The sequence below is a fragment of the Anguilla anguilla genome, chromosome 10 (genome assembly GCF_013347855.1).
Source record: "Anguilla anguilla isolate fAngAng1 chromosome 10, fAngAng1.pri, whole genome shotgun sequence".
In the NCBI taxonomy this organism is placed as follows: domain Eukaryota; kingdom Metazoa; phylum Chordata; class Actinopteri; order Anguilliformes; family Anguillidae; genus Anguilla; species Anguilla anguilla.
This window is the reverse complement of record NC_049210.1, coordinates 42358881-42382469: the sequence shown is the minus strand read 5'-3', so window position 1 is coordinate 42382469 and position 23589 is coordinate 42358881. Positions and strand designations below refer to the sequence as shown.

Below are 23589 nucleotides of genomic sequence, written 5' to 3'. Positions count from 1 at the left end.
GCATTTGAATTAGCTGGAGGAGTTCAACAGCTGACGGGGGGAGCGGATATCCATGTGTGTATGGAATGTTGAACTGAAAATACGCAGAAATGTAAAAACTTGATAAGAATTCTAGTGAAGTTCAGTGACTTCGATAATAGTTCTCAGCTCAGTAAATTCTCAGAAAATGCATACCCACACATGAGTCTGCTGTTACATAGCCATTTTTGAAATATTTCTGATATCTTGCGATTTTTATATCGGATAAAACTAATTTCAATACCACCAAATTGATGTTTAGATGATGACGAAATAACAATCAATGAATACGTCAACTGCGTTATGATTTTAAAACACTCAACACTTACCGTTTTCCTCAGGAAAAAAACGTACACCTGTGTCCACCAGGTGAGAGAAAAAACATAGGCATCTTCAGCAGAACGAAGTTCGTATGAAGGGCAGCTTTGAAATCTAACGTAAACATTTCATCAGCATCGCAACAGCGTTCATGCTGGAATTACCATGAAACCTACATGAGTACAGTGTTATTCTAAAGTTATAGTTTGAACAGGATATTTCTATAATTTTTAGAAGCAAAATTTGACGGATGTATTTATAAGTCTTGGAACGCTACCACATAGTATGGGTTTGTTACACAAAATACATTAGAAAAAATAACAATAAAAACATTTATGTAGCGTTTCTGAGTTTAGTGGAATATATATACATATATATATATATATTATATATATATATATATATATATATATATATATATAATGTTTTATATAATTCGTATTATAGAAATATAATTTCCCATAATCAAAACTTGTTCAGATTTTTATAAGCTACTATCTTCTAAGCTATGTCTGCACCGCGCGAGTAGGCGACGCTGCCAATGTTTTGTTAATATGCTTGACAATTAAACAGCCTATAAATGCTTTTCTGGTTGATCTGCTATCGGTCCCTGTCCTAGCCGGTGATCTCCTCTAGTGGGAATGACGCTTTTAGCTGCCTTTCAGTAATTGAATTACTTTTGGGGTGTTGGGGGCGGAGTATGTTCCTGTGGGAAACGCCCCTTTCGAAACGCAAACCAATGAGGCAGCCCTGCGCGAGGCTGAAACCTAACCCACTCCTCGCGCAGTCGGCGAGCGCCTGCCTTTGGTCTCACCTTCTCATTCCGCCTGAAAACCGAACTGCGCGAGATAGCGCATGATCCGCGTTTGATTTCTCAGATCCGTATATATTTGGATGTGGCACTGGAATGCTCGCATTCGGATCCAGGATTTACAGTCGGGTGTTCGGTCACGCAGCACGTGAAAAAGCCTTTCGGTTTTTCGGTTCGGCGAAGGACTCGCTACCCCTCTGCAACGGCACTTACGAGACACGGCTGAGAGAGGACACGGCTGCTCCAAGCCGCACGGGGAAGCAAGTGGTAAGACAACATTGCAAAATACAACTCGAGTAAATGGGTCTTTTTATAAATGGCGTTCAAAAGTTCTGAAAGAGATTTCAGAGAAGATGGACTTCTAATGTGAGCCGCGGAAATACGATACGCAATACGTTTTTTTCTTTTTTTAAATTTCTGGACTTGACCCTGCACTGTTGAATTTCCGCACGCAGTGACTAACTGGTTTTTGTAGACTTGGCACACAGCAAGCTACTTAAACGATTGCCCTGAAAAAAACGGAAAAAAACACTTGTACTGTGTTTTGGATGTTAAAACTGAATTTGCTTTTTCATTGACTGTTCTTACCGGATCGCCCCTCGAATTTTTTGGGTTGGGGAATATTGTTGCATCCCCTTGCAACTGCATGCGCTCAGGAACCGTGAAAACTGGTGCTTGTTGCTATGAATACCTGATCAAACGGAATGATCTCCTGTGAGCAGTCTTGTTCCTGAATGACACGGACTTTATACATTGACAATCATTGTTCGCCATCTCTTTTCCCAGTCGTGTATTAGCCTACAGCCAGTTATTCTGAGACTCAAAAGTGACGATCAATCAAGCATCGTCGCTGGTGCATGTTGCGATCATAAGGTCCTTGCGATTGGAATACGCCTCTTCGCCTACAAACTGACAAGTGCCCTTTCACACTCACACACACACACACACAGGTTGAAAAAAAAAAAAAATCAAAGAGGGCTACAAATGTGAATGACAGTTGATCGCTTCTCGCCGAAGTAGCAGCTTGCTTGAACGCGCAGCAATTTCCCACCCCAGTTCGCCCCGAAGAGGATTACGTACCGAACTTCAGTGATGCTGCACGTGGAAATGATCATTCTCGTTTTTCTGATACTTTGGATGTGTGTATTTAGCCAAGAGCCGGGCTCCAAGGTGGTGGCCGACCGCTATGCCGTCTACTGGAACAGCACCAACCCCAGGTAAGTTTACATTTCAGCTGCGCACGCAGGCCTGGGACAGCTGCGGCTTACTAACTTGAGCCACTCGCTGTCGGGTGACGCGGGATCCGTTCAGCAAGACAAACCCCATGAATCGAGGAATGATGACTGTTAGAAATGTATAGCCTACTTGCGAAGCTAAGCCTGCGTGTCGCGAATCCTTCCCGGGGTGGAAGTCTAATCGTGTCCGTCAGAACTGGAGAACCCAAGGACTTAGTGTAACAAGGCATATAACCTGTAGTCAAGTGGGCTATTGAATTCTCTAGTTTAATCCACGCCAGCGTCTTCTGTACATATGACCTGTCAGGTTTGCTCTCGCGCTGCACCTGATTTTATTTTCCCAGCGTATGCACAAATATAGCTAATAGCATAAACCACGCGAAACATTATTTTAATGTTGCCCGTGTGTCAAATCGCGCGTCTTTGGTATGCAGATATATAAAAAATGTCACATTTCTGCATGTTTCGCTGGGTTGAACCCAGACGCTGCATTGGAAGGCATTTCGTTTCCTTCACGCAGAGATCTATGACCAGAAACAAGCAAAATACACCAGCTCAGCTCGTTACATTCACGAGCCAATTTTACAGGTGCCCACGGATCAAATGCCGTGGCAGCATACAGCGCATATCGCATTTTCTCCAGGAATACATTTTCTGTCTTGTCGGTCACAGAATGAACGCGCCCCGTTCTGTTCGCTGGTTCTCCGCGCGGGGACAATCGGCGGACGGAGACGCCACACTGTTGCTGCTGAGCACGCGGTCGGCTAATGTTTTTAAATGAAACACTCCGTAATATAGTATAATAGAATAGTATAAAACCCGGTATTTCTAGTATATTTTATAATTTCAGCTGATCATTAGAAACACTATATTTATATATCACAAATCACTTGAGTAGTCGCGTACAAAGAAATGTGAATATTTTGGATTCTTCCCATCCTTGGATCTCACAGATAATAGCCTTTACATGTTATTCTGTTATGTGTTTTTTTAAACCATGCCAGCGACGGGACTAATGTATATGAACAAAACTGTCAATTATTTGAATAGCTCGCTGAGTGCGAAAGGTCGCGCAGCGTTGCTCCTCGGGTTATCAGTGCCGTATGGTAGAGAATTTCCACATTGATGTTCGACTCGGGTCTCGTTTAATAGATTTATTTTTTTTAAATTGATTTTTCTCTTGTTTGTGGGCTAATTCGCAGGAGGAGATCTCCTTCGTGGAGATGATGTGTCCATTAATTGCGCTCGTAATAATTGTGTTCCTAAGGCTTTTTCTAGACTTGCATTTTGTTTCTAGATTTATTTGTATGTGTTTGGATGGGCTTTAATGACGATTTACTTACCTCCATTCATATTGTATAGCGCAACCTTTGAACAACACCAAATCGGTTATTCTAGAAACACATATGCCTATTTATTTCTCTTGCTACATTTCACACTTTGTGTACACAGTGACGCAATTAAAAAATTGGAGCGCTACCGTTAGTTTTGTGACTTCGTTGTTACACGGGACTACTAGAAAAGTGTTTCCACTGACAAAGTGAACTTGTATGAAGTGGGCTGTATTTTTCCAAATAATGAGTTGCTCACTGTAAAACTGCATTATTCTTTTAACATTATAACCCAAATTTGCAGTTGTAGAAAAAACGTTATTGCTCATATTATGCTGTTGTATCTGAACTTGGAGTCCCGGGTCAATGCCCGCTTGCCTACGGTCGACCGTAACGCGTTCCGGTTGGAAGCTTAAACTGTATTCCGAAACTAACTGCGGACATTAACCATAATTTCAGAATTAATGAAGCAGCTATTGTACAGATATGCATACATTCAGTAATTAAATTAATTAATTTAGGGCTTTGCACTACATTTAAAATGTTCTTGCATGTGTGAGATGTTTGTGCAAAAGTAAAGAGTTTAGCAAAGAACTTAAAACATTAAAGCGGTGTGGTGTCATCTCTTCGGTAGTCCATTCAGATAAGCATTTGCCTCGTAGATCGTTGGGGTGCGGCGAAATAAGTTAAACTATTGGCAGCATCTGGCCGTGAAGTAATTTAATATTGAAATAAAGTAAAATCAAATAAAAAAAGTTTGGATAATGTATGTGTTTCCACCAAACTTGCAAGGTGTAAACCCGTAAAACCATTTTGCGAGAGTGGATTGCATTTGCTGGTGCGTGACTTCGAAGCTCAACAGGGCGAAAGAAACCAACTCCGTTGAGTCAATACACCTTTTCCCCCATCCAGCGAAAAAGCCATTTATTGCGGCTCCAGTGCAAAAGATGAGCGCAAAATCGGCGCCTGGTTTTGAAGAACTCATCACGCCCAATATTTGCCGTCGCATTTGTGTGCAGCCGATTGGGAAATTCCAACCTAGCGTGGTGTAGGCTACACGTATTCAGACGAGGCACGTCCATGGACAAATGTATGCTACTCACTCACTGGTAGAGTCGAATAATAATTCATACATTTATGTTTCTAAATACGTATTTGGACGTGGACTTAATACAGCCCTTCCTGGAGCAAGGGATGTATTACAGTCACTAAGTTCTTGCGTAAGTGGACCTGTTATTTCAAATTAATATCTGTCTTTACTTGCCTATTGTATAGCCTAATGCATGTTTTCTAGGTCTACCCGTGGAAAACAGGCTAAGGAACAATTCATTTTAGCGTAGAAATTGATTAGAACTCAAAGTGATCTATTTAATATCGTCCCAGGTGGTATCTTAGACATGAAAACTGGCGACTGCTAGCCGGGCAGGAACCGGCCTGTGTCTGCTGAATTAGGTTTTTAAAAATTGCATTCTGTGGGAAGGTAATTAGGACAAGTCACTAATCGCACACCGACTTTGTTGTGTAAATGTTTATAAATGTAGCTAGAATTTCCTGAGAAAAAGTTTAATTATCGAAAGCAACTGGTGGTTAACGCAGTAGGCAACAAAAAGGGCATTGAGCTCTAGATTCTCGTGCCAGATAGGCCTACCCCTGTGTTCGGTGTGTTGCGGTCGTTATCGTTCGTCTAGGTTTAAGCCGACTGTTTATTTGCGCGTCGCTTTCTTCAAAAACGGACAGAACTAAGGCCCCAACCTTATCAGATCTGTTGCGTTGATAGACACGCTATCATTATGAAACGCATTTTTAAAAAGTGACAGGCAGTTCTGTTGGGGAAAAAAAAAAAAAAAAGAAACACTCAAGTGCCTGTATTTTCTCTTTGTGTGAAAAAAGAAAGTTTCAGAATCAGGGCTAATAGTAAATATTAGTGAGAAATTGTAGTGAGAGGGGAGAAGGACACACACACACACACACACACAGCAGTGCCATTGAAGGAGTAGGCCTACAGATGGTGAACTTGTGTTTACCCTGTAAAACACGAGTCGAAAATATATTTTCCTGGGACTCCTCTGTATTAGTGTTAGTTTGTAACTCGCCCGGAGAGAGGAAACAGGTTTTTTTGGGAGATTTTTAGGTGGCATGAGTCATTCTCTTTTGAATAATGGCAGCCTGTTTGACTCTATAGCCCCAGAGGGCATGGAGGAGAGAGAGAGAGAGAGAGAGAGAGAGAGGCAAATAAACATGTTCAGATGACTCAAGGAACAGCTATTTTGAATCAGCGTTTACTTGTCAAAAGGTTTCATTCCGACGTGAATCTCCTCCCCTCCACCCGTGATTAAAAAACAAGGGTCGCTGATGAACTGTTGGCTATATAACATGCTGAAGATAATCTCTCCCCCCCCCCCCCCTCTCTCTCTCCCTCTCCCTCTCCCACACACACAGTAGTATATAGATATGACCGAGCCAGCCAATCAGATCTGCATTCCTAATACCGTGTCACTCGGGTTTGGGGCGTGTCTCGCCGTTCGGCAGTCACTCGGGTGACGGGCGCGGGGCTGCGTGAGGAGTCTGTTTATTTAAAAAAATAAAAAATGGCTGTGAGCGAGCGAGGTGAACGCGCGTGTAGGAGTGCCGTGGTGCCCCCCCCCCCCCCCCCCAACCCCCAACCCCTCCTCTCTCAGGTCCTGCTGCTTTTCATTTAGAGTTTTTTGGGAGTTTGGGGGGGGGGCGAGGGGACTGCCTCTGCCTCTGCCTCTGCCCCGTGGGGATGTTTGGACCTGAGCGATGTCTGGAGAGGAGGAAACGTGTTAACCGCTTAATTACTCTCCTGAACATCACCCCCACTCCCCCCCCACCCCCCCACACACACACACACACCCCCAAAACCCAGAACCCTCCCAAGACACCCCAGAGCTTTTTCCAACATTAGTCAACTCTTAATGAAGGGATAGATTTTTCCTTTTTTTTTTTTTTTGTATCCCAGGGTGCATTTGGGCCCGGGTCCACCACCGCTGTGGTGCTGATTGATGGGACCCCGCCCACAGCTGTGTCCCTCTGTCACACTGGGCAGGCGTGTGATTGGACCGCTCTGGCGGGGGCGACGCTTGCTCGCACTGGGCATGCTCCGGGATGCGATGTGTTTTTGTGTCGTATATATCAGGCCAGAAAGCTGAGCAGTGTGGGCTTCGCAGGAAGTAAAAAGTAAAAAGTAAAAAGATTAATAAATAAATCTGATGCTTTCATACCCAACTAGTTTTTCTTGTTTGTATGGGTCTTAGCGGGCATTTACTCCTGAAATAATGTGTCCTGTCACTCTTACATTATTATTATTATTATTATTATTATTATTATTATTATAATACAAATATTATTATTATATTAGTTGGTTGTGTGAAGAGTGTTTTGCGCAACTTGCAATAAAAAAATAAAATGAAATAAAATAAAAAAATAGCAGCACAGCTGTGTAATAGTAATAGCAATAATAATAATAATAATACTTGGTTGCTTGACGAGTGTTTTCTGCTGCTTGCAATAAAAAATGAAATGAAATGAAATTTAAATTAAATTATTTTTTAAAAAAAAGAAAAAAAAAGAATGGCACAGCTGGATGCCAGCGTGGGTCAGGTTAAACATCTGGACTGAGAGAAAATGGCATGGGGGCCAGACACTAATACTTCTTCTATTATAATAATAATAATAATAATACTAATAATAATAATAATAATTATTATTATTATTAATTTTTTGGCTGATGTCCCTTTGTCTCCTGTACACAGGATGAGGCTGCTTTTGTAGAACATATGTGTCTCTCTCTCTCTCTCACACACACACACACACACACACGCACACAGAACGTCTCTGAGCCTTGGTCTTAGATGCGAAGCTGTGGCACAGTGCTCTCGGTGATGTAAGCCACATGGACAATAATGCTTCCCTTCCTCTAGCAAAGCTGCCGCCTTTCTTCTGGATATTACCACATAAGGCAAAACCTGCTGTCTCTCCCACCACCAACATGCCCCCCCCCCGCCATGCCCTCTCCCCTTTTACTACAATCCAGAATTCCCCCCCATTCCCAACCCCCCTCGGCTAGCTTAGCAACTTAAAAAAAAAAAGTTTTTTGGCTTTTTCTCAGTTTAAAATAAAAGAAAAGAAAAAAAAAAACGGAATACATTTCCTCAATCATAAGAAAAGATTGAATAATGCGTCTGGTTTCGTGGGGCGCGCAGCTGGCGGTGGATGCGAGCGCCGGGCCCGTTTGAGCAGACAGAGCGCCGGGCCCGTTTGAGCAGACAGGGCTCCGCGGCCGCTCTAGAACCGCGACGACGGACGGGCGCTAGGCGGAGAGACGGGCTCTCATTTTTTCTTTTCTCGTTAGCGTAGCCAAAAAAGCTACGGTTGAGCGCTGAGCATTACGAAGTGTTTTGCTGGGGAGGGCGGTCTGTCCTGAAATCGGCCGTCCCGTCTGGATCAAAGACATTACATTACATTACATTACATAGACATTACATTACATTACATAGACATTACATTACATTACATTACATAGACATTACATTACATTACAAAGACTTGAACCGTGAGGGCGCTTTGTGGAATAAGACGCTCTTGTGGTTGCGTTTGGGACTGGGTTTAGGTTTAAGGTTCATGTTGGTAACACGGTCGCCCCCACCTTCGTTTGACCGCAGCTCTCGCGGTCTTTCTCTTTGGCGGAGCTGAAAGGTCAGAGGTCAAGCGTAGCCCCATCGGCCCGCGGCAGGGTTTCAGACAAAGCGGTGAAATCACGAGCATGTTTTGTCACCCCGCGACCCCCGACGTCTCCACCCCAGACTCCCTCCATCACCTCTTTTCTCCTCCTCCTTAAAGTCCCGCCACCCCCCCCCCCCCCCTTTTTTCCGGCAGGCCCACGGTCAGGTCGGCCTCTGGTCCCCCCCCCCCCCCCTCGTGGAGGTAAAGAAATTGGGGGGGGGGGAGGGCTACTTTAGCCAGGTAAAATCAGCTGTGACTCTCGGAGCGCCCAAGTCCAGCTCGCCCTGTACGTGCCCTCGCTCTCCCTCTAACGCCGAACATATTTATGAATATCAATATTTCCTCTTCATCGCAGCGCTCACGCGTGACACGTTTACTGCCGCATTGTTTTCTTTTATGATTGTGGCTTTGTTTTAATGAAGTCAGTTTCCGTGTCTTTGCTGGCGTTCAGTATGACCTCATTCTGTGCACTGTGTTAAAGCACAGAGCTTGGAATAAGGACTGATGATAGATAGATGTACTAGGTATAAATCACGAAAAAGAAAATATCCCTGTAACACTAAGATTCAGTGCTCGTTTTAACTTAAACCAAAAGGCAAAAATGTAAGATCAAGTATTTTAGGAAAAATGCTTTCCAATCTTCTCCCACTAACCCGTGAATTAATCATATTTTTAAGATTTGTAGTTTTTTTTCGGTAGACATGAAAAACCGCAAGTGATGTTTTTTTTGGTTTAGTAAAATTTTTACATTTTTTCAGTTTATTTCTGATGGCACAGCATCTCATCCTCATAATGAGAAATTATGGGCTGTCTGTCCACACTTTTTTTTGATCGCTTGCAAAAGAAATCCCCTGACAGAACTAAATAAAAAATAAAAAAATTCATTTTTCCCTTTTCAAACAAGACAATAAAAGGGAACATTTTGTTTGATGAAAATATAACCCCATGCTGTTAATAACATATGCTGCTTTCACATTAAAACTATCCTGAAAAACGCACTGGGGTTATACCAGTTCTGCATCTGAGAGAGAGTGTGAGTGTGTGAGTGTGAGAGAGAGAGAGAGAGAGAGGGGGGGGGGGAAATGGCTGCTCATACACAGTGCATTTCTAAATGTCATAGGAGAAAGATGGGGTTGGGAGGGGGACCCCAGAAATGATCAATCTGCAGTGGTCGAGATGGGGCTCTTGAAGGTAGGGCTCTGAGTCAGACCCCCAAATCTAGGTCACTCAACTGCCAATCAGTGAGGCTGGCAGTGGGAGGGGGAGGGGCTTGGTGTTGTGGCATGCCTTGCGGATAAGAAACCTAAAAAAATCTAAACGAACGAACGTCAAATAAACACGCTAAGCGCTCAAGGTGTGGAAGGGAGCGGCGATGCGACCGTAGAGACATAAAGCACGCGTTTAATTTAACTGGAAGTTCAGAAAGTACATAATAAAATTTTTTTTAAAAAACGGTTTTATTTATTTCATCCATATTTGAGTGCCGATTCTGTTGTTGTTTCCTCCATCCGAAGCGCTCAGACAAACGTGGCCTACCGAGCGCGTGCAATCGCTCGGATTTCCTCTGCGGTTTCTGTGTCGAAAATGTCGAAAAAATGTCGAAAAAAAAGACGAGGACAGGCTGGGACCGTTAAGGCTCGTGAGCGTGCGCTTGCGAGTTCGGTCCAGCGGGGGGCGCTGATTTAAATCGGCCCCGGCTGGACGGAGAGCGGTCGGTCTCCCCGTTTGCACCCTGTCTCACGCGTGATCGATAACGCGGAAGCAGACGCGTCCCGCGGACAGGAGAGAGAGCGTCAGTGAATATTAATGAACATTACGAATATGAATTATTGACAGGAATTATGGGCGGACGCTCTCGTTCCTCTTAAACAGTTTCAACATGGCCCCTCAGTTCTGAGGAGGGACGGTAGGCTTCGTAGCTGTGCGAGAGTGGTGGTGCATGGTGGTTAATGTGTGTGATTGTGCAAGTGTGTACTTATGGGACTGCATGTGTGTGTCAGTGTGTGTATATTATTTATTTTATTTTGGGGGGGGGGGGGGGGGGTACTGTGTTCCGTTTCGTGCCCATAATCTCTGTGGCCACAGTGGAAAATGTTTCTAGTGTGTTGAGTCACTGTTCCCTCTGGTGAGCTCATTAAAAAAAAACCCCACTGTCTTCCGAGCACAAGCTACAATGGGCAACCACCAAGAGGGGGCGCTGCTGTGGGTGGATGGGGCAGCGTCCCATTTTCTGTTTCTACCCCCCCCCCCCCACCCCTCTGCAGGGGAACACGGGCGTCCAGATTGTGGAGCTCAATTTCTGCTCATCATTACCAGTTAAAAAAAAAAAAAAAAAAAAAAAAAATTGATTGTTGAGCCTTATGGGGGGTTAGTCTTCCCACAGCTTGTACTGTACGACTAAGAAATATGAGGTTATGAATGCAATATGAACTGAGAAATGATGAATCACATTGAAGAACAGAGGCAGTAGTCGAGTGAGACCAAGTAGTGTATTCAGGCACGACTACGCATACTGAAACCGTAGAGCTACTGCCTTGTTCGTATTGTTAAGTAGAATTCACCTGTTATTATATCACCTGTAGGGATGTAAAGGACAAAATAAAATAAAAACATTTTATGGCGTTGAGAAGATATGTTTTCTCGTTGCCCCTCTGGGATGTCATGAATTTTTAAAGCCGCAGAACTGCATGTTGGGTACGCGGTTCCTCTCGCTTGTTTATCCGACTGCTACCAGGAAGCTTTGTCTCGCTTGACCTCCATCTTGTTTTCTGTTTGTCTCGGTTTTGGTTTCTCGGTTTGTACACACTTATGTAATTACACCATTTGCATGGGAAACTGGAAGAGCTGAAGTTTATTTTCCTACGCCAGCGTAGCAGGACGGACAGATGGACGACAGTTTAATAATAATATAATAAGTTTCTGCACAGGCTCGGACTACTGTTGCTGGCCATCTGGCTCACACACGTCTGTCCGTTTGACTGTCTGTGTGCCACTGAAGTGTGCCAGTGTGTTCATTTTATTAACGTTGAGATGGACTCTCAGATTAACACCCCTCGCTCAACCTACCTTTACCCTCATTGGTCACTGGTCCAACTCACCTTTGATCTGATTGGTCACATGTTTACATTGACCCACCCGGACTTTAATGTGATTGGTCATACTTCTCACTGATCCAACCCACCTTTAAGCTCATTGGCTGCAAAACCCTTTTGCTTTTGCTTTCGGTTTCGCGCAGAAACGGTGCAGATTGGGCCCTCAGAGCCGCGGTTCGACCGAGCATTTTGGTCTTGAGAAACTGAACTAACGGAAACATCCAATCAGTTCTCAGAACCTCAGCTTTTCGGTCTTCTGACGCTCGAGATGCGTTTAAAATGCAAAAACAGCGTGCAGAAGAGCGTATGAATTCCAGAACATAGTTAGTTAGTGTCTGACGTGCTTTGGTAAAAATGTATAAAACTCCTAAAACAGGAAAATATAAAATCCTGTTCGGCGTCAGGTCCAGCCAGTTTGTAGGCCGTGGAGCTGGTTCATTCGTTTGGCCTTACCTGGGTCTCCTGCCAGCAGCCTTCAAAGTCGCAACGGAAAAAAGCTCAGCGGATTCCTCAAGTGCATGGCAGGTGCCCTCCAGCACACCTTCTTAAAGTGACAGCGCCAAGGAAAACAAGCCGAACGCCAAAAAAAAGAGAGAAACGGTCACGGTCGGGCGAGAATGCAGACGCTACTATTACACGGTGATTGAGCGTACTCCTTCGCGCCCATCCATGCGTTCTCCGCCCCCTCGGCACGTAACTTTAATCCTTCCCGACGTAAAAAAAAAATTTACCCCACCCCCCCCTTTCTGGAAAGTGAAGCAAACTAGCGGAGGTGACTCGTCGGAGAAGCCGGACTCCTCGCTGTAAGGAGGAGGGCATTACTGAGCGCGCCTGGAAAATATGACCGCGCACATTTCAGAACCCGTGGTTCTCCAGGAGAGGAGGTTTTTTTTTTCCCCCAGTCTCGGGTGGGCATGAGCGCATTCGCGGTTCGCCGTCGTTATGACTCTCCCCCTTCGCTGTGCCACCTGGGTTTGAGCGGCAACCCCAGGGGCCCGTGAATCACCCCCAGAGAAACGCGTGAACCCGAAAACGTCTGCCTCCCTCCTGAAAAGAATCCTCCATTAGACCAAAAACAAAACAAAAAAAAAGGCCAAGAGACGGTTCCTGACGCGTGTTTGAGTTCAGTTGCGCAGTGTAAACACAGAGGAAAAAAAGAGAATAAAGTAGCCTTTTTTTTTCTTCTTGTTTTGTTTGTGTCACGGTACATTTTTGTATTCCTAATGTATCTGAAAGGTCGGCTCATGTAGTCGGTAAACCGCTACGCTCGCTCTCCCACTCTGCTGTCAAACTATTCGCAAACCCGCTTCTGTAAATAGTGTGGAAGAATAGAGAAGTTCAGCCCCGCAAGGTTTGCCTTCTTAGAAACGTGGAAAGGCAACACGAGTCGAGCCTTGGAACTGAACAGATAAACAGCGAAAGCACCTCGGCTAACTCTCGCCACATTAAAAAGCCGGTTTCACCGTTGCCTGTAGTTTTATTTTTTTAAACACCGCTAACTCCCTGTTGCAAGTGCATCGGTAAATTCTAGCCCTGAAGCTGGACAACAAATGGTATAATTTACCTACATTTGAATCTTTGTGTGGCTGTGTCACGTTTTTTTTCTGTTGTGGTTTTTGTTTAAAAGGGATGTGAAAATTGTTTTATTTGCATGAAATGGAAACAGCTGGGATATGGGGCCACCAAGTTTTTTTTTTTTTTGACGTGCATTTTTCTTTTCTTTTCTTCATTTAATCAATCCTGTGAAACCCAATCTGCGGCTAATCGGCGAATGCTAACAGAGGAGTGTTGAGTGGTTGGGGTGGGGGGGGGGGGGGTGGGTTTGGATGGGGGGGGAGGGGAGGCATTCGGAGCCCTGTCAGGAAGTGACTGACAGGGAGTCCCCTGAACATTTTACAGGTGGAGATTATCAAACTGGTTTCAACCGCCCCTCTCCCCCACCGCTCTCCCACCCCCCCAAGCCAGAGCTGTCAGTCACAGACGCTCCTTGATCTGCCTGACCGGTTTTAAGAATTCATCTTCAAGGGCAAACTTTTACTTTTAAAGTTTATCTTTTTAATCAATGAGCAACACTCTTATGTGTCTGTGTGTGTGTGTGTGTGTGTGTGTTTGTGTTGGGTAGGTAATACGGAGTCAAGTCCAAGGGGAATAATTTGGTTGTATGTACAAAACATTTTGTACTAAGTCAAGGGTCCCCACAAGACTGATGTGTAACCAGTTCTACGTACAAATAGACAATTCACCTGTATGTATTCCTTATAGAAATATTTTTTTTTCTTAGCTTGGTAGTGTAGGCCTCTGAATTCTGCACTCAACATGCACACACAAACCCACACACACACACACTCTCTCTCTCTCTCTCTCTCTCACACACACACACACACACACATATGCACAATAATATTACGGTAGAATTCTGCATGGGTATAGGCGTTCTTTACGAACCACCCCTTTCTCTTTTTAAGCCTTTTATAATCACAGACCGACAGTACAATTCAAAGTTGTTTTTTTTTCTGTGCGCTGTGAAGTTCACTTGAAGCGCATTTTCTCTTTTTAACGCGTGGAAAATGTGCCTTTCCAGTCGGAGAAGTTAAACTCCGAGAAAGAAAGCGAGAGAATTTCGCGCGGGGAGGATCGGTTTGCAGCAGCAGCAGCAGCAGCCGCCTGAGAGGAAGTGAAATAGGCCGAAGCCGTTAGTAAAAAAAAAAAAAAAAAAAACGACGCACAAATTTTAGGCCGCCGTCGCCCGTCCAGCAAACACGTCTTTTCACACCCCGCTAATCTACCCCCTCCGTGCGGAATTCACGAAAAGACACCCCTGAGCGCCCCGGTCGTGACCACAGCTCTCAGACTACGTCCATAGCGGCCAGGAGATGCAGCTCGGGTTTATTTATTTTTAAAGACTGCAAAAATAAAACGTTTTGTCGTTAATCATAACTGCGATATGTTTGTGTAACTCGGTGACGGCCACGACGAGGCGAAATATGAAAAACGGAAGAAGAAAAAAAATGTAATTCTAGAACTTTCTTTCTTGCTTGCTAGCTTATGACATGAGGCTGGATGGGAAAGTAGTTGGCAAACGTTTGACCGATAAATCCTTGCCACGAAAACTAAAATTAAAAAATTGTTCAACAACATTGTCCAAAAACATTTTTTTAAGCATCAAGGTTAAAAAAAAAAACTTCAAATGTTGCAAATGTGCCATTGTTTTTAACCCTTGTATTAGAGCTGAAAAATAGTTACAGCCTTTTTAATACAGGTCAAATTGACCCATGCAGTGTGAAGCTGTTCAATACAGTCAAATAATCCTAAAATAGTGAAAACATTTAATTTGTCTCATCTGGCCATTCACTGAGAGAAAATACAGGAACCTTGTTATTTCAAACACTATATTTAATGACAGTTCATCTAACATCCTTTCCTTTCAAGTATATCGTCAGGTTTTGATGAACTTGTAACCATTTTTCAGTAATCAAAAATGCTTTTCAGCATTTCACAGATTAGCATGAAACACTGTTGACCCAAATTGACCCACCACTTCGTCTCTGTCCGGAGTGCGCTGACCTTCCACAACACATCAGTGGTTTAAAAAAAAAAAAAAAAAGGAAAGCTCCATAAAAGTTAATGACCCCAGATTAGTAAAAGTCGTAAGATTTCCCTGAGAAAAACAGCAGTTGTCCGGTGTATCGGGTACTGTGCGTAACTGAAATGGGTCAGAGTGAAGCTTTCCCTGCGAGACAGGGCCTTGTCTAGCACGCGGCTCTCTCTGTACCCGCTCCCTCCGACTAAAATACCTCTGTCCTTCTGACAGGAGGAAACAATGACTTTCTTTTTTTAGGGAAACAATGCGTGCATTCTTTTAGCTCTGTGTTGATCTCAATTGTCTCCAATATTTATTTATTTATTTATTTATTTATTTATTTATTTATTTATTTATTTATTTATGTCTCTTACAGTTTTGCCTTCCTTTTTAAACACTTTTTTCTTTTCTTTTCTTTTTTTTCGGATGTTCATCCTCACTCCAAATCCAGTCTCCCCTCGTAGTGCTCACTTCTTGGCCAGAGTAAACGACAAAAGGAAGAAAAAAAAAGTCCAAATCCAAACTGGCAGTCAATATTGACTGGAGGTCCCCCCACCACCACCCCCACCCCCCACCCCCGACCCCTCACTCCCCAGCCAAGCCCTGACAGGCTGAAAAAGCTCTATTGTTTCCCGGCTGGCTAGTCCTCCAAGGCCAGGCCAGAATGTGTGGAGGACTTTAAAGGCTAAGAAAGGGGGGGGGGTGCATTAAATGAGGGTACTGGGGAGGGGGGGGGGTCTTGTAATGTTCAAAGAGGAGAGGAAAATGGGGCACTCGTGGTGCCCCCACTCAACCCCCTCCCAGCCTGTGAAAGAGGCACGGGGGTGGGGGGTGTCTGTGTGAAGGCCTCTAGGCCCCGATCGGATGTTGGGTGTCATCTTTAAGAGGGGGTGTCCCGTGACAGGACAGGATTAAGGCCCCAATCCCCCAGGTCTTTGTGCGTCCCGCTGCGGGTCAAGTCCTGGCCCAGTTTTCATCTGTGGCGGTACGAGGAGGGGGGGGGACGAGGGGGGGTTCCTTACCCCCCTTACTGGGAGAGCTATCTGCAGGGTGTCACACTATAGGTGGAACAGAAACACCTGTGACGCTCTCTCTCTCTCTCTCTCTCTCTCTCTCTCAGGTGTTCAGTGGGATTTCTCAGGTGATGCTGGGCGCTCTCTCTCTCTCTCTCTCTCTCTCTTTCTCTTTCTCTCTCTCAGGTGTTCAGTGGGTTTTCTCAGGTGATGCTGGGTGCTCTCTCTCTCACACAGGTGGGCAGTGGGATTTCACTGGTGATGCTGGATGCTGTCTCTCTCTCTCTCTCTCTCTCTCTCTCTCTCTCACAGGTACGATTGCCTGTGACGCTTGACAGCGAAACGGAAGAGGAAAAGCCGTAACAGTTTTTTAAAATGTATTTATTTTGGGTGCCGTTGCGGGATTCCCAGGATTCCGCTTTGTGATTCTTGCCCTTTGTTTGTTTTTCTTTCCTCCCTCTCTCTCTCTCTCTCTCCTGCATGAATGGAGTGATGCCCGAGGGGTTACCTCAAACCTGTGCCGCTCGCTCACCTGTGTCTCAAGCCAGGTGTCCTCAGTTGAACTTGTGCTCTTGCTGCTGGGCAACATTTTTGTATTTATTTCATCTTTTTGTTTGTTTCTGTAAAACAAATGTGTTTGAGCAGAGGAGGTTCTAATTGACCTGAATGCCAATTCCTGAGTCTGGCTGACATATTGTTGTGAAAAGGGAGACTGACATTTATTAACTTCCTGTTTACACGCATGCATGCGTGCTCTTTCTCTCTCTCTCTCTATATCTCTCTCTCACACACACACACTCTCTCTCTCTCTCTTTCTAACACACACACACGCATTCATTCACACATATACACACACACACACACACACACATTCTCTCTGTCTCTCTGTCTCTCTCTCACACACACACACACACACACACACACTCTCTCTGTCTCTCTGTCTCTTACACACACACACACACACACATTCTCTCTGTCTCTCTGTCTCTCTGTCTCTTACACACACACACACACACACACACACACACTCACACAGTCTTCCTATGAATGGCTGTGCGTGTGTGCATATGCAAAGGTATCGTTTTTAACCATTACCCCGGAGTTCAAAGAAGGGCCCTGAGCGAATTGTAGTGTTTTAAGAAAGTTTTATTCTGCTCGGGGTTCAGAAAGCTTTCCACTTTCCCACCCTCCACAAACAATTCCAGCAAAATGGCCGTGTTTTCTTTCCTCTGTACGTGCCCAGTTTGTGTTTGTTTGGATTTCTTTTTTGTGTGTTCATATGCGTGTGTGAGTGTGAGTGTGTGTGTGTGCGCATGTGTGTTTGGGTGTGTGTGTGTGTGTGTGTGTGTGTGTGCGTGCGCATGTATGCGTTTGCGTGTGTGTGTGCGTGCGTGTGTGTGTGAGTGTGTGTGTGTGTGTGTGTGTATATGTGTGTTAGTGTGTGTGTGTGTGTGTGTGTGTGTGTTAGTGTGTGTTAGTGTGTGTGTGTGTGTGTGTGTGTATATGTGTGTTAGTGTGTGTGTGTGTGTGTGTGTGTGTGTGTTTGTAGGGTGATGCTGTAATCCACAGGCCCTTTGAAAGCCCCTCTCCCTGCATGCTGAGCTCCAGGGTATTAGTGTGGAGTCACTGGAGGGTTTAAAAAGCCATCAGCTCATTGTCTCCTGACACAACTGCCCCCCTCCACCCTCTCTCTGCCCCCCACCCCCCACACACATCCCCCCGTCCCATCTCCCCCTCACCCCCCCCCCCACACCCTGTCCCATCTCCCCCTGTGTCCCGCGGAAAGGCCGGGCTCTGCTTTCATATTCATTAGGTTAAACTTCCTAACGAGTGAAATGAGCCCAGTGTGCCTCCTGAAGAGGTCCCAGCCCCTCAGATCAAAAAGAGCCCAACCTGGGACCCTGGCCTGGGACCGTGCCCTCGTCACCAAATTACCCCACACTTTTACTCTTTTACACTTCTATGGATCAAGACATTTCAGTCTGTGCTTTTATGTTAACTATTTGCTGTTATGTAGTTGTGGAAAAATATTCGATGGGATACTTTTTTCATTTTTTTAAAGGAGATGTGTGTGTGTGTGTGTGTGTGTGTGTGGGAAGGGCTAGTCTGGTAATTAGCCATAGATGACAGTTCTGATGACCTGATGACATTTTGTCCTGCCAGGAGCGAAGGAGGGAGGGGGAGGTGGTCGCTGTAGATGTGCGTTTGTGATACGCGTGTAAAATGGAGACGGCGGGTGTGTGTGCTAATCCAGCGACTCTGTTACACGGGGACGCTCTGGCGGGACCCTCTGGCGGGACGCTCTGGCGGGACGCTCTGACGGGACGCTCTGATGGGACACTCTGACGGGACGCTCTGTCCTGTTCTCCCCTCCACACCGGCTCATTAAAATAAATAAATGAATGGGGAATGGCAGCAGCTGGACGAGGTCCTGCTGGTAATCTGGGGTTACTGGCCCCTCGCATGTCTGGAGAGGGGGGATCAGGAGGGGGTGGGGGGGGGGTTGACTGGGGGGTCAGGAGGGGCATGTGTGTACCCGTTTGGGCCTGTGTGTTTGGGGGCCGGTGTTTTGGGCCCTGCGTTTTTGGGGGCCGGTGTTTTGGGCCCCGTGTGTTGGGGGCCGTGGGCCGGTGGTTTTGCTCTGGCAGAAAGCCCTTGGACCCCGCAGACAGTGACGGTAAATTTGGTGTGGGCTGAGAGACCGCTCAGGCCGTGCCCCCCCCCCCCGACCCAAACAACGGCGGGGGCGTGCGAGGCAGACAGGGGGCGCACAAAAGGGTCGTGTTTGCCGGCCGTGTCCGATTCCAGCTTCACTGTTTTTGGGCAGCCACGTTTTTTTTTTTTGTTTTTTTGGAAATTTTCTACCCTGAAATTACACAAGATGACCACAAATAGGAATTCGCATTAAAGCATTAAGACAATAGTGATTAAAGTCAGTGGAAAAACATAGTTTTATTGGTCCTAAAATAACAACAGAAGTTATCTATTTGTTTTGGGGAGAGGGGGGTTATGGCTACTGTGGTTTTTTTAACAGGAAAAACAAAAATAAATGACATACGCAAAGGAACAAAAATACAGTCGAAGGAATGCTTTTATTTTTGACATTTATTAGTGGCATTTTATGCTTTTATCCGGTTAAATATAAAAATAATAACTGTCTGCAGCTGTACTTTTCGCGAACGCTTTCTGATCTGATAAATGGACACGCTTTTTTTTGCTGCAGACATAACTGCATACCAGGCCGGGACGTTCCCCTCGTTCCTCTGTGCGAGTGCGTTCTCGTACCGGGGCACGGTAGGGGGGTCGGGGTGCTGTTCAGTACCCGGGCCAGGGTTCGGATTCCCTGGAAGTCTGTCTCCCGTATTCCCTCTCCCCTGCGCTGAAGGACATTCTGCTTCGGGTCGGCCTCGCTCTGGATAACAGGAGGGAAATAAAATAAAAAAAATAACATAAATAAAAACTAAATACATTTTTTTTTTGTTCAAGTGTCAGCTAGGGAAAACATTTTTTTTTTCATCATTGCTCATCAGTAAAAAGCCTTTCATTCTTAAAATTTTTTAAAAATTATTTCCAAACAAAACAATCACAAACCATTTTATTTTATTTTTTAAAATATATTTATCATAAGTAGTTATGTTATATTTTTTAAGTGGTTACATTTAAAAAATAGTGATTAGAACTATAGCATCACTGGTTCAAACTATGGGATATATTATTTACATAAATAATTTTTGATATTGACTACAGGCTAAGACTGAATTGAAGAGTCTGGAGATCATTGTATTGTGAGAGAAAATGTAAATTAGATTTTTATTTTGTCATAACTGAATGGACTGTTTCGGTTGGAGTTCATAAAATAATGAAGCCTTTTTTTGGTTGCTATGGCTTTTGCGATTTAGAACAGCACTGTGGGTGCACTCTTTTACTTTATATTTTTAGAAATACAGAATCAAAGACCTGCATATTTAAATTTAGATTTAAAGGTTAATGATTATTAAATGAGAAATATTTCATATGTCACACACATGAAATGGAATTTTAAACAGTAGGCTGAAAGTCATGATACGAAATAACTTCGCAAAACCACACTGAACTGTGGCATTTAAATAAAAACCTCAACAACTGTAAATATTAGCTACATGCAATATTTAATAACTTTTGACGATGTATACTTGTAGTTAAAAAATAGGCCAAGTGGCTACTAAAAAATATCCAATAATATCACTATCCAAATAATTTCAAATTTTTTGCAACGTATCGGATAATATATTTAAAAAACGCAATTCGTGTCTGTCAGAGTAAGGAGTCGTTGAGTTTTTGGAGCCCGACGTGACCGCACTCAGCCAAAGGGAGTTCAGAGGGCTGATTACCGTACGCAGACGGAGATGCGGTGGGCGTGCTCTGCGCTCTGGGGCCCAATGAAATATTAAAAGCCGTTTGTGACCTCACAGCCGAGCCGCCCGCGCTCACGGGCCCTTCGCACGCGAGCGCGGGGGAAATGAGGTCGCGGCGGCCATCTTTACACCGCGTCTGGGTACTTCACGCGGTCTGCCGAATTTTAGGCAGTGCATGCGGTTATATGTGTGTGTATATGTGTATATATATATATAATTTAATAATCCTAATTTAATAATTAAATTATTCCATTTTAAAGTTTCTGGGAATGGTTTTTTTTTGTTAATGTTCGTGGAAAACCGCTCCTCCTGAAGACGTCTGTGTTTTTTTGTGCGATGTGCTTGTCTTTCTTTGTCTGGTGCTTTACTGTAGTGTAAGGGCGGCCATTTTCGAATCAAGACTCCATTTTGAGTTTCAGTCGAGGAATCTACGTATCTGCTGTCTGTAACCCGGAAAACGCAACAGTGTTTTTCAGTTTATTTCAGAGATGAAGTACGTAACTACAGCAACAACAGAACAATTAATTATTCCAGTGAAATTAAATTACAGGTCAGTAAATAGGTCAGTGTGCGAAACCTCATACAAAACATATTAAAAAATATATTAAAAATGTTTTCCCATGTTCACGCATGTGAATATCTTTCCACTAAGAAGAATCCAGACCATTTCCAAAATTCTGTAATTCTGATGTTAAAATGCAAAGATTTAAATGAAAAATGGATACCTAAAGTGATTTCCAAGCATAATGTTGGGAAAAATATTTTGTGGGAAAAAAAAAAATTCAGAGGTAATATATATTTTTTTAATGAAAAATAAGAATGGAAACGTCATTTAAAAAAAAAACTACACCCTCGGTTGATCCAGTGTTTCCATCGATAGACCCATGATCGCCAAGCACAGCCTCTTCGTACCCAAACCCCCACACCCCCCTCCCCCTCGTTGATCCAGTCATCCCAACCCGGGACGCCCCCCCCCCCCCCTCACCCCCTGAATGTTCAGGGCCCGGTGCGGCGCATTACGGTATTGGCGTTTAAAAGTCTGAGGTGTGCAGGTGCTTGAATAATTCAGGCTGATAATCGGCCTTTATGTCAGACTGGGGGGGGGGGGGGGGGGGGCGGGGTGGTGGTGGGGGTCCGGGGACTCTGTTATTCTAGTGCATAATTGAGAGTGCCAGTGAGTGGAAAAGTTAAAAAAGCAGAAATAATGTGAAGAGAAGGTACAAGGGGGGGTGGTGGGGTAGGGAGGGGGGGGCCCGTTAGTGGGCAGTGTCGGAATGGAGATCGCGTGCAGACAGGGCCAGCCGTGTCGGGGGGGCGGGGGGGGGGGGGGACCCGGGCAGCTGCCACTAACGTGTCCTGACACCGAACGGGCCAGAATTCGGCCTGACCCTTCCGCAAGGCTCACCGCCCCACCCCCCATCCCACGCTAGGACCGAGGAGACCCGAAACACATATTTTTCGACAGTGTGAAATGAATTTATATTTTTGTATTCAGAGTGTTTATTCATTTATTTCTCGCCGCTCTCGTTGCGTGTTTTTTTGACATCTGGATTTGACCTTTAGATTTATTTTGTTTGTTTATTTTTTATTTTTTTGCAATTTCAGGCTTGATTCATTTTTTTTTTTTTTTTTTTTGGTGCGTATGCGTTTGTTCTTCTTAATCAGTCGTGGCTGTGCAAAAACATGCCACAAAGTACGAGCCATGAAATTGATATTTGATTGCATTTAGTAAACTGAATCAAATGTCTTAAAGAAAAAAAAACAAAACAAAACAAAAAAAAACAAATGGCAAATTTTGAATATAACCGTTTTGTTGATTTATTTTCAGTCGTGCGTCCGCGTGAGCGCATTTCAGCCCAAATTTCGATAGTAAGTGCTCCGAAACAGTCTTTAGGCTCTCCAGGAATAGTGCTGAGTGTTTTTTTTATGGAAGGACGGCAGGGTGTTAATACAGAAGAGAGCGTTACGCAGTGGTGGAGTGTGTATTAATATCCCGCCGGCGTGCCCGGGCGCGTTGGCGCTACGCTTCTCCGCGGCGGCTGGGCGCCCCCGGCCTCCTTCCAGGGTCTGAGCGGGCGGTGGCGGGTTCTGTTGCGATGACTCGGCGCTACGGAACCTTCCGGAGACGTGTTTTCTGAGAACACAACGCGCAGCGCTTTCGAGACCCTTGAGATGTTTCCGCTCGCTGTTAATTACCCCCTCCGCCCCCCCCGCCCCCAACCCCCCCGCTCCCACCCGTCCGCTTTCTGCGCTCACCTTTCTCACCTTTTCTCATTTTCACCTTTTCTTCTTTTCTGATTTTCCCCTGTGTTTTATGCGAGAGGCGGTTTTGCCTTACCTTTGCTTTGAATTCCTCCCTCAAAGCAACCCTTTCCTTCTCTTCTCCTTCTTCTCATCCTCCTTCACCCCCCCCTCCCCTCTCTCCCCCTCCCACCCCCAAACAACAACAAACAAAATAGCCCCCCCCCCCCCCCCCCCCGCCCCTTTGTGTTATTTGGCCTGAGCGGGGCTACCTGGCGGTGGTGACCGAAACGTTGCGCTGTAATAGTGGCCTAGAGGTATGACCTGCTTCACACCTCCCCGTCCCTCCGACAAAGCCTGACTAACTGCTCAGCACTTCGCCTTTGTTCACCTGACAATGGGACCTGGAGTCTAATAACCCCGCCGTCGGGCCGCTTCAAAAGGCTCCCCGAGATAAAAAAAAAGTTCGCGGAAATCCCACAGTCGTAGGAAATGCTAAATCCTCTTCCTGAAACCGACACACGCACGCAGAAAGAAAAACCAACAAGAGAAAGAGCTGGGGGGGAAAAAATCCTTTTGGGAATCGGGTTTTTTAAAAAGGCCGTATCGTATCTTGAATGTGAGTCCTCTCTCTCTCTCTGTCCCTCTCTTTCTTTCTCTTTCTATCTGTCTCTTTCTCTCTCCCTCTTTCTCTTTCTCTCTGTTTCTCGTGAGTGTTGAGGAAGGACACACAGGGGCTTGGGGGGACAGTCTCCAGTTTCAAATCCAACATCAAAGAAGGAAATTCCGAAGAGCAGGCTTAGGAACTAGGGA

At 45.0% G+C, this 23589-nt stretch overlaps 1 protein-coding gene across 2 annotated transcripts in view; it reads left to right on the top strand.

Moving 5' to 3' along the window:
- Nucleotides 1–1117: 1117 nt before the first annotated feature.
- efna5b (ephrin-A5b) overlaps nucleotides 1118–23589 on the top strand; it is a 101748-nt gene continuing 79276 nt past the window's right edge. For both annotated transcript variants that reach the window (XM_035380090.1, XM_035380089.1), the window contains exon 1: nucleotides 1118–2364. In XM_035380090.1, coding sequence (XP_035235981.1) covers nucleotides 2240–2364 — 125 coding nt within the window. In that variant the 5' untranslated portion in view covers nucleotides 1118–2239. The remainder of the gene's footprint in view (nucleotides 2365–23589) is intronic.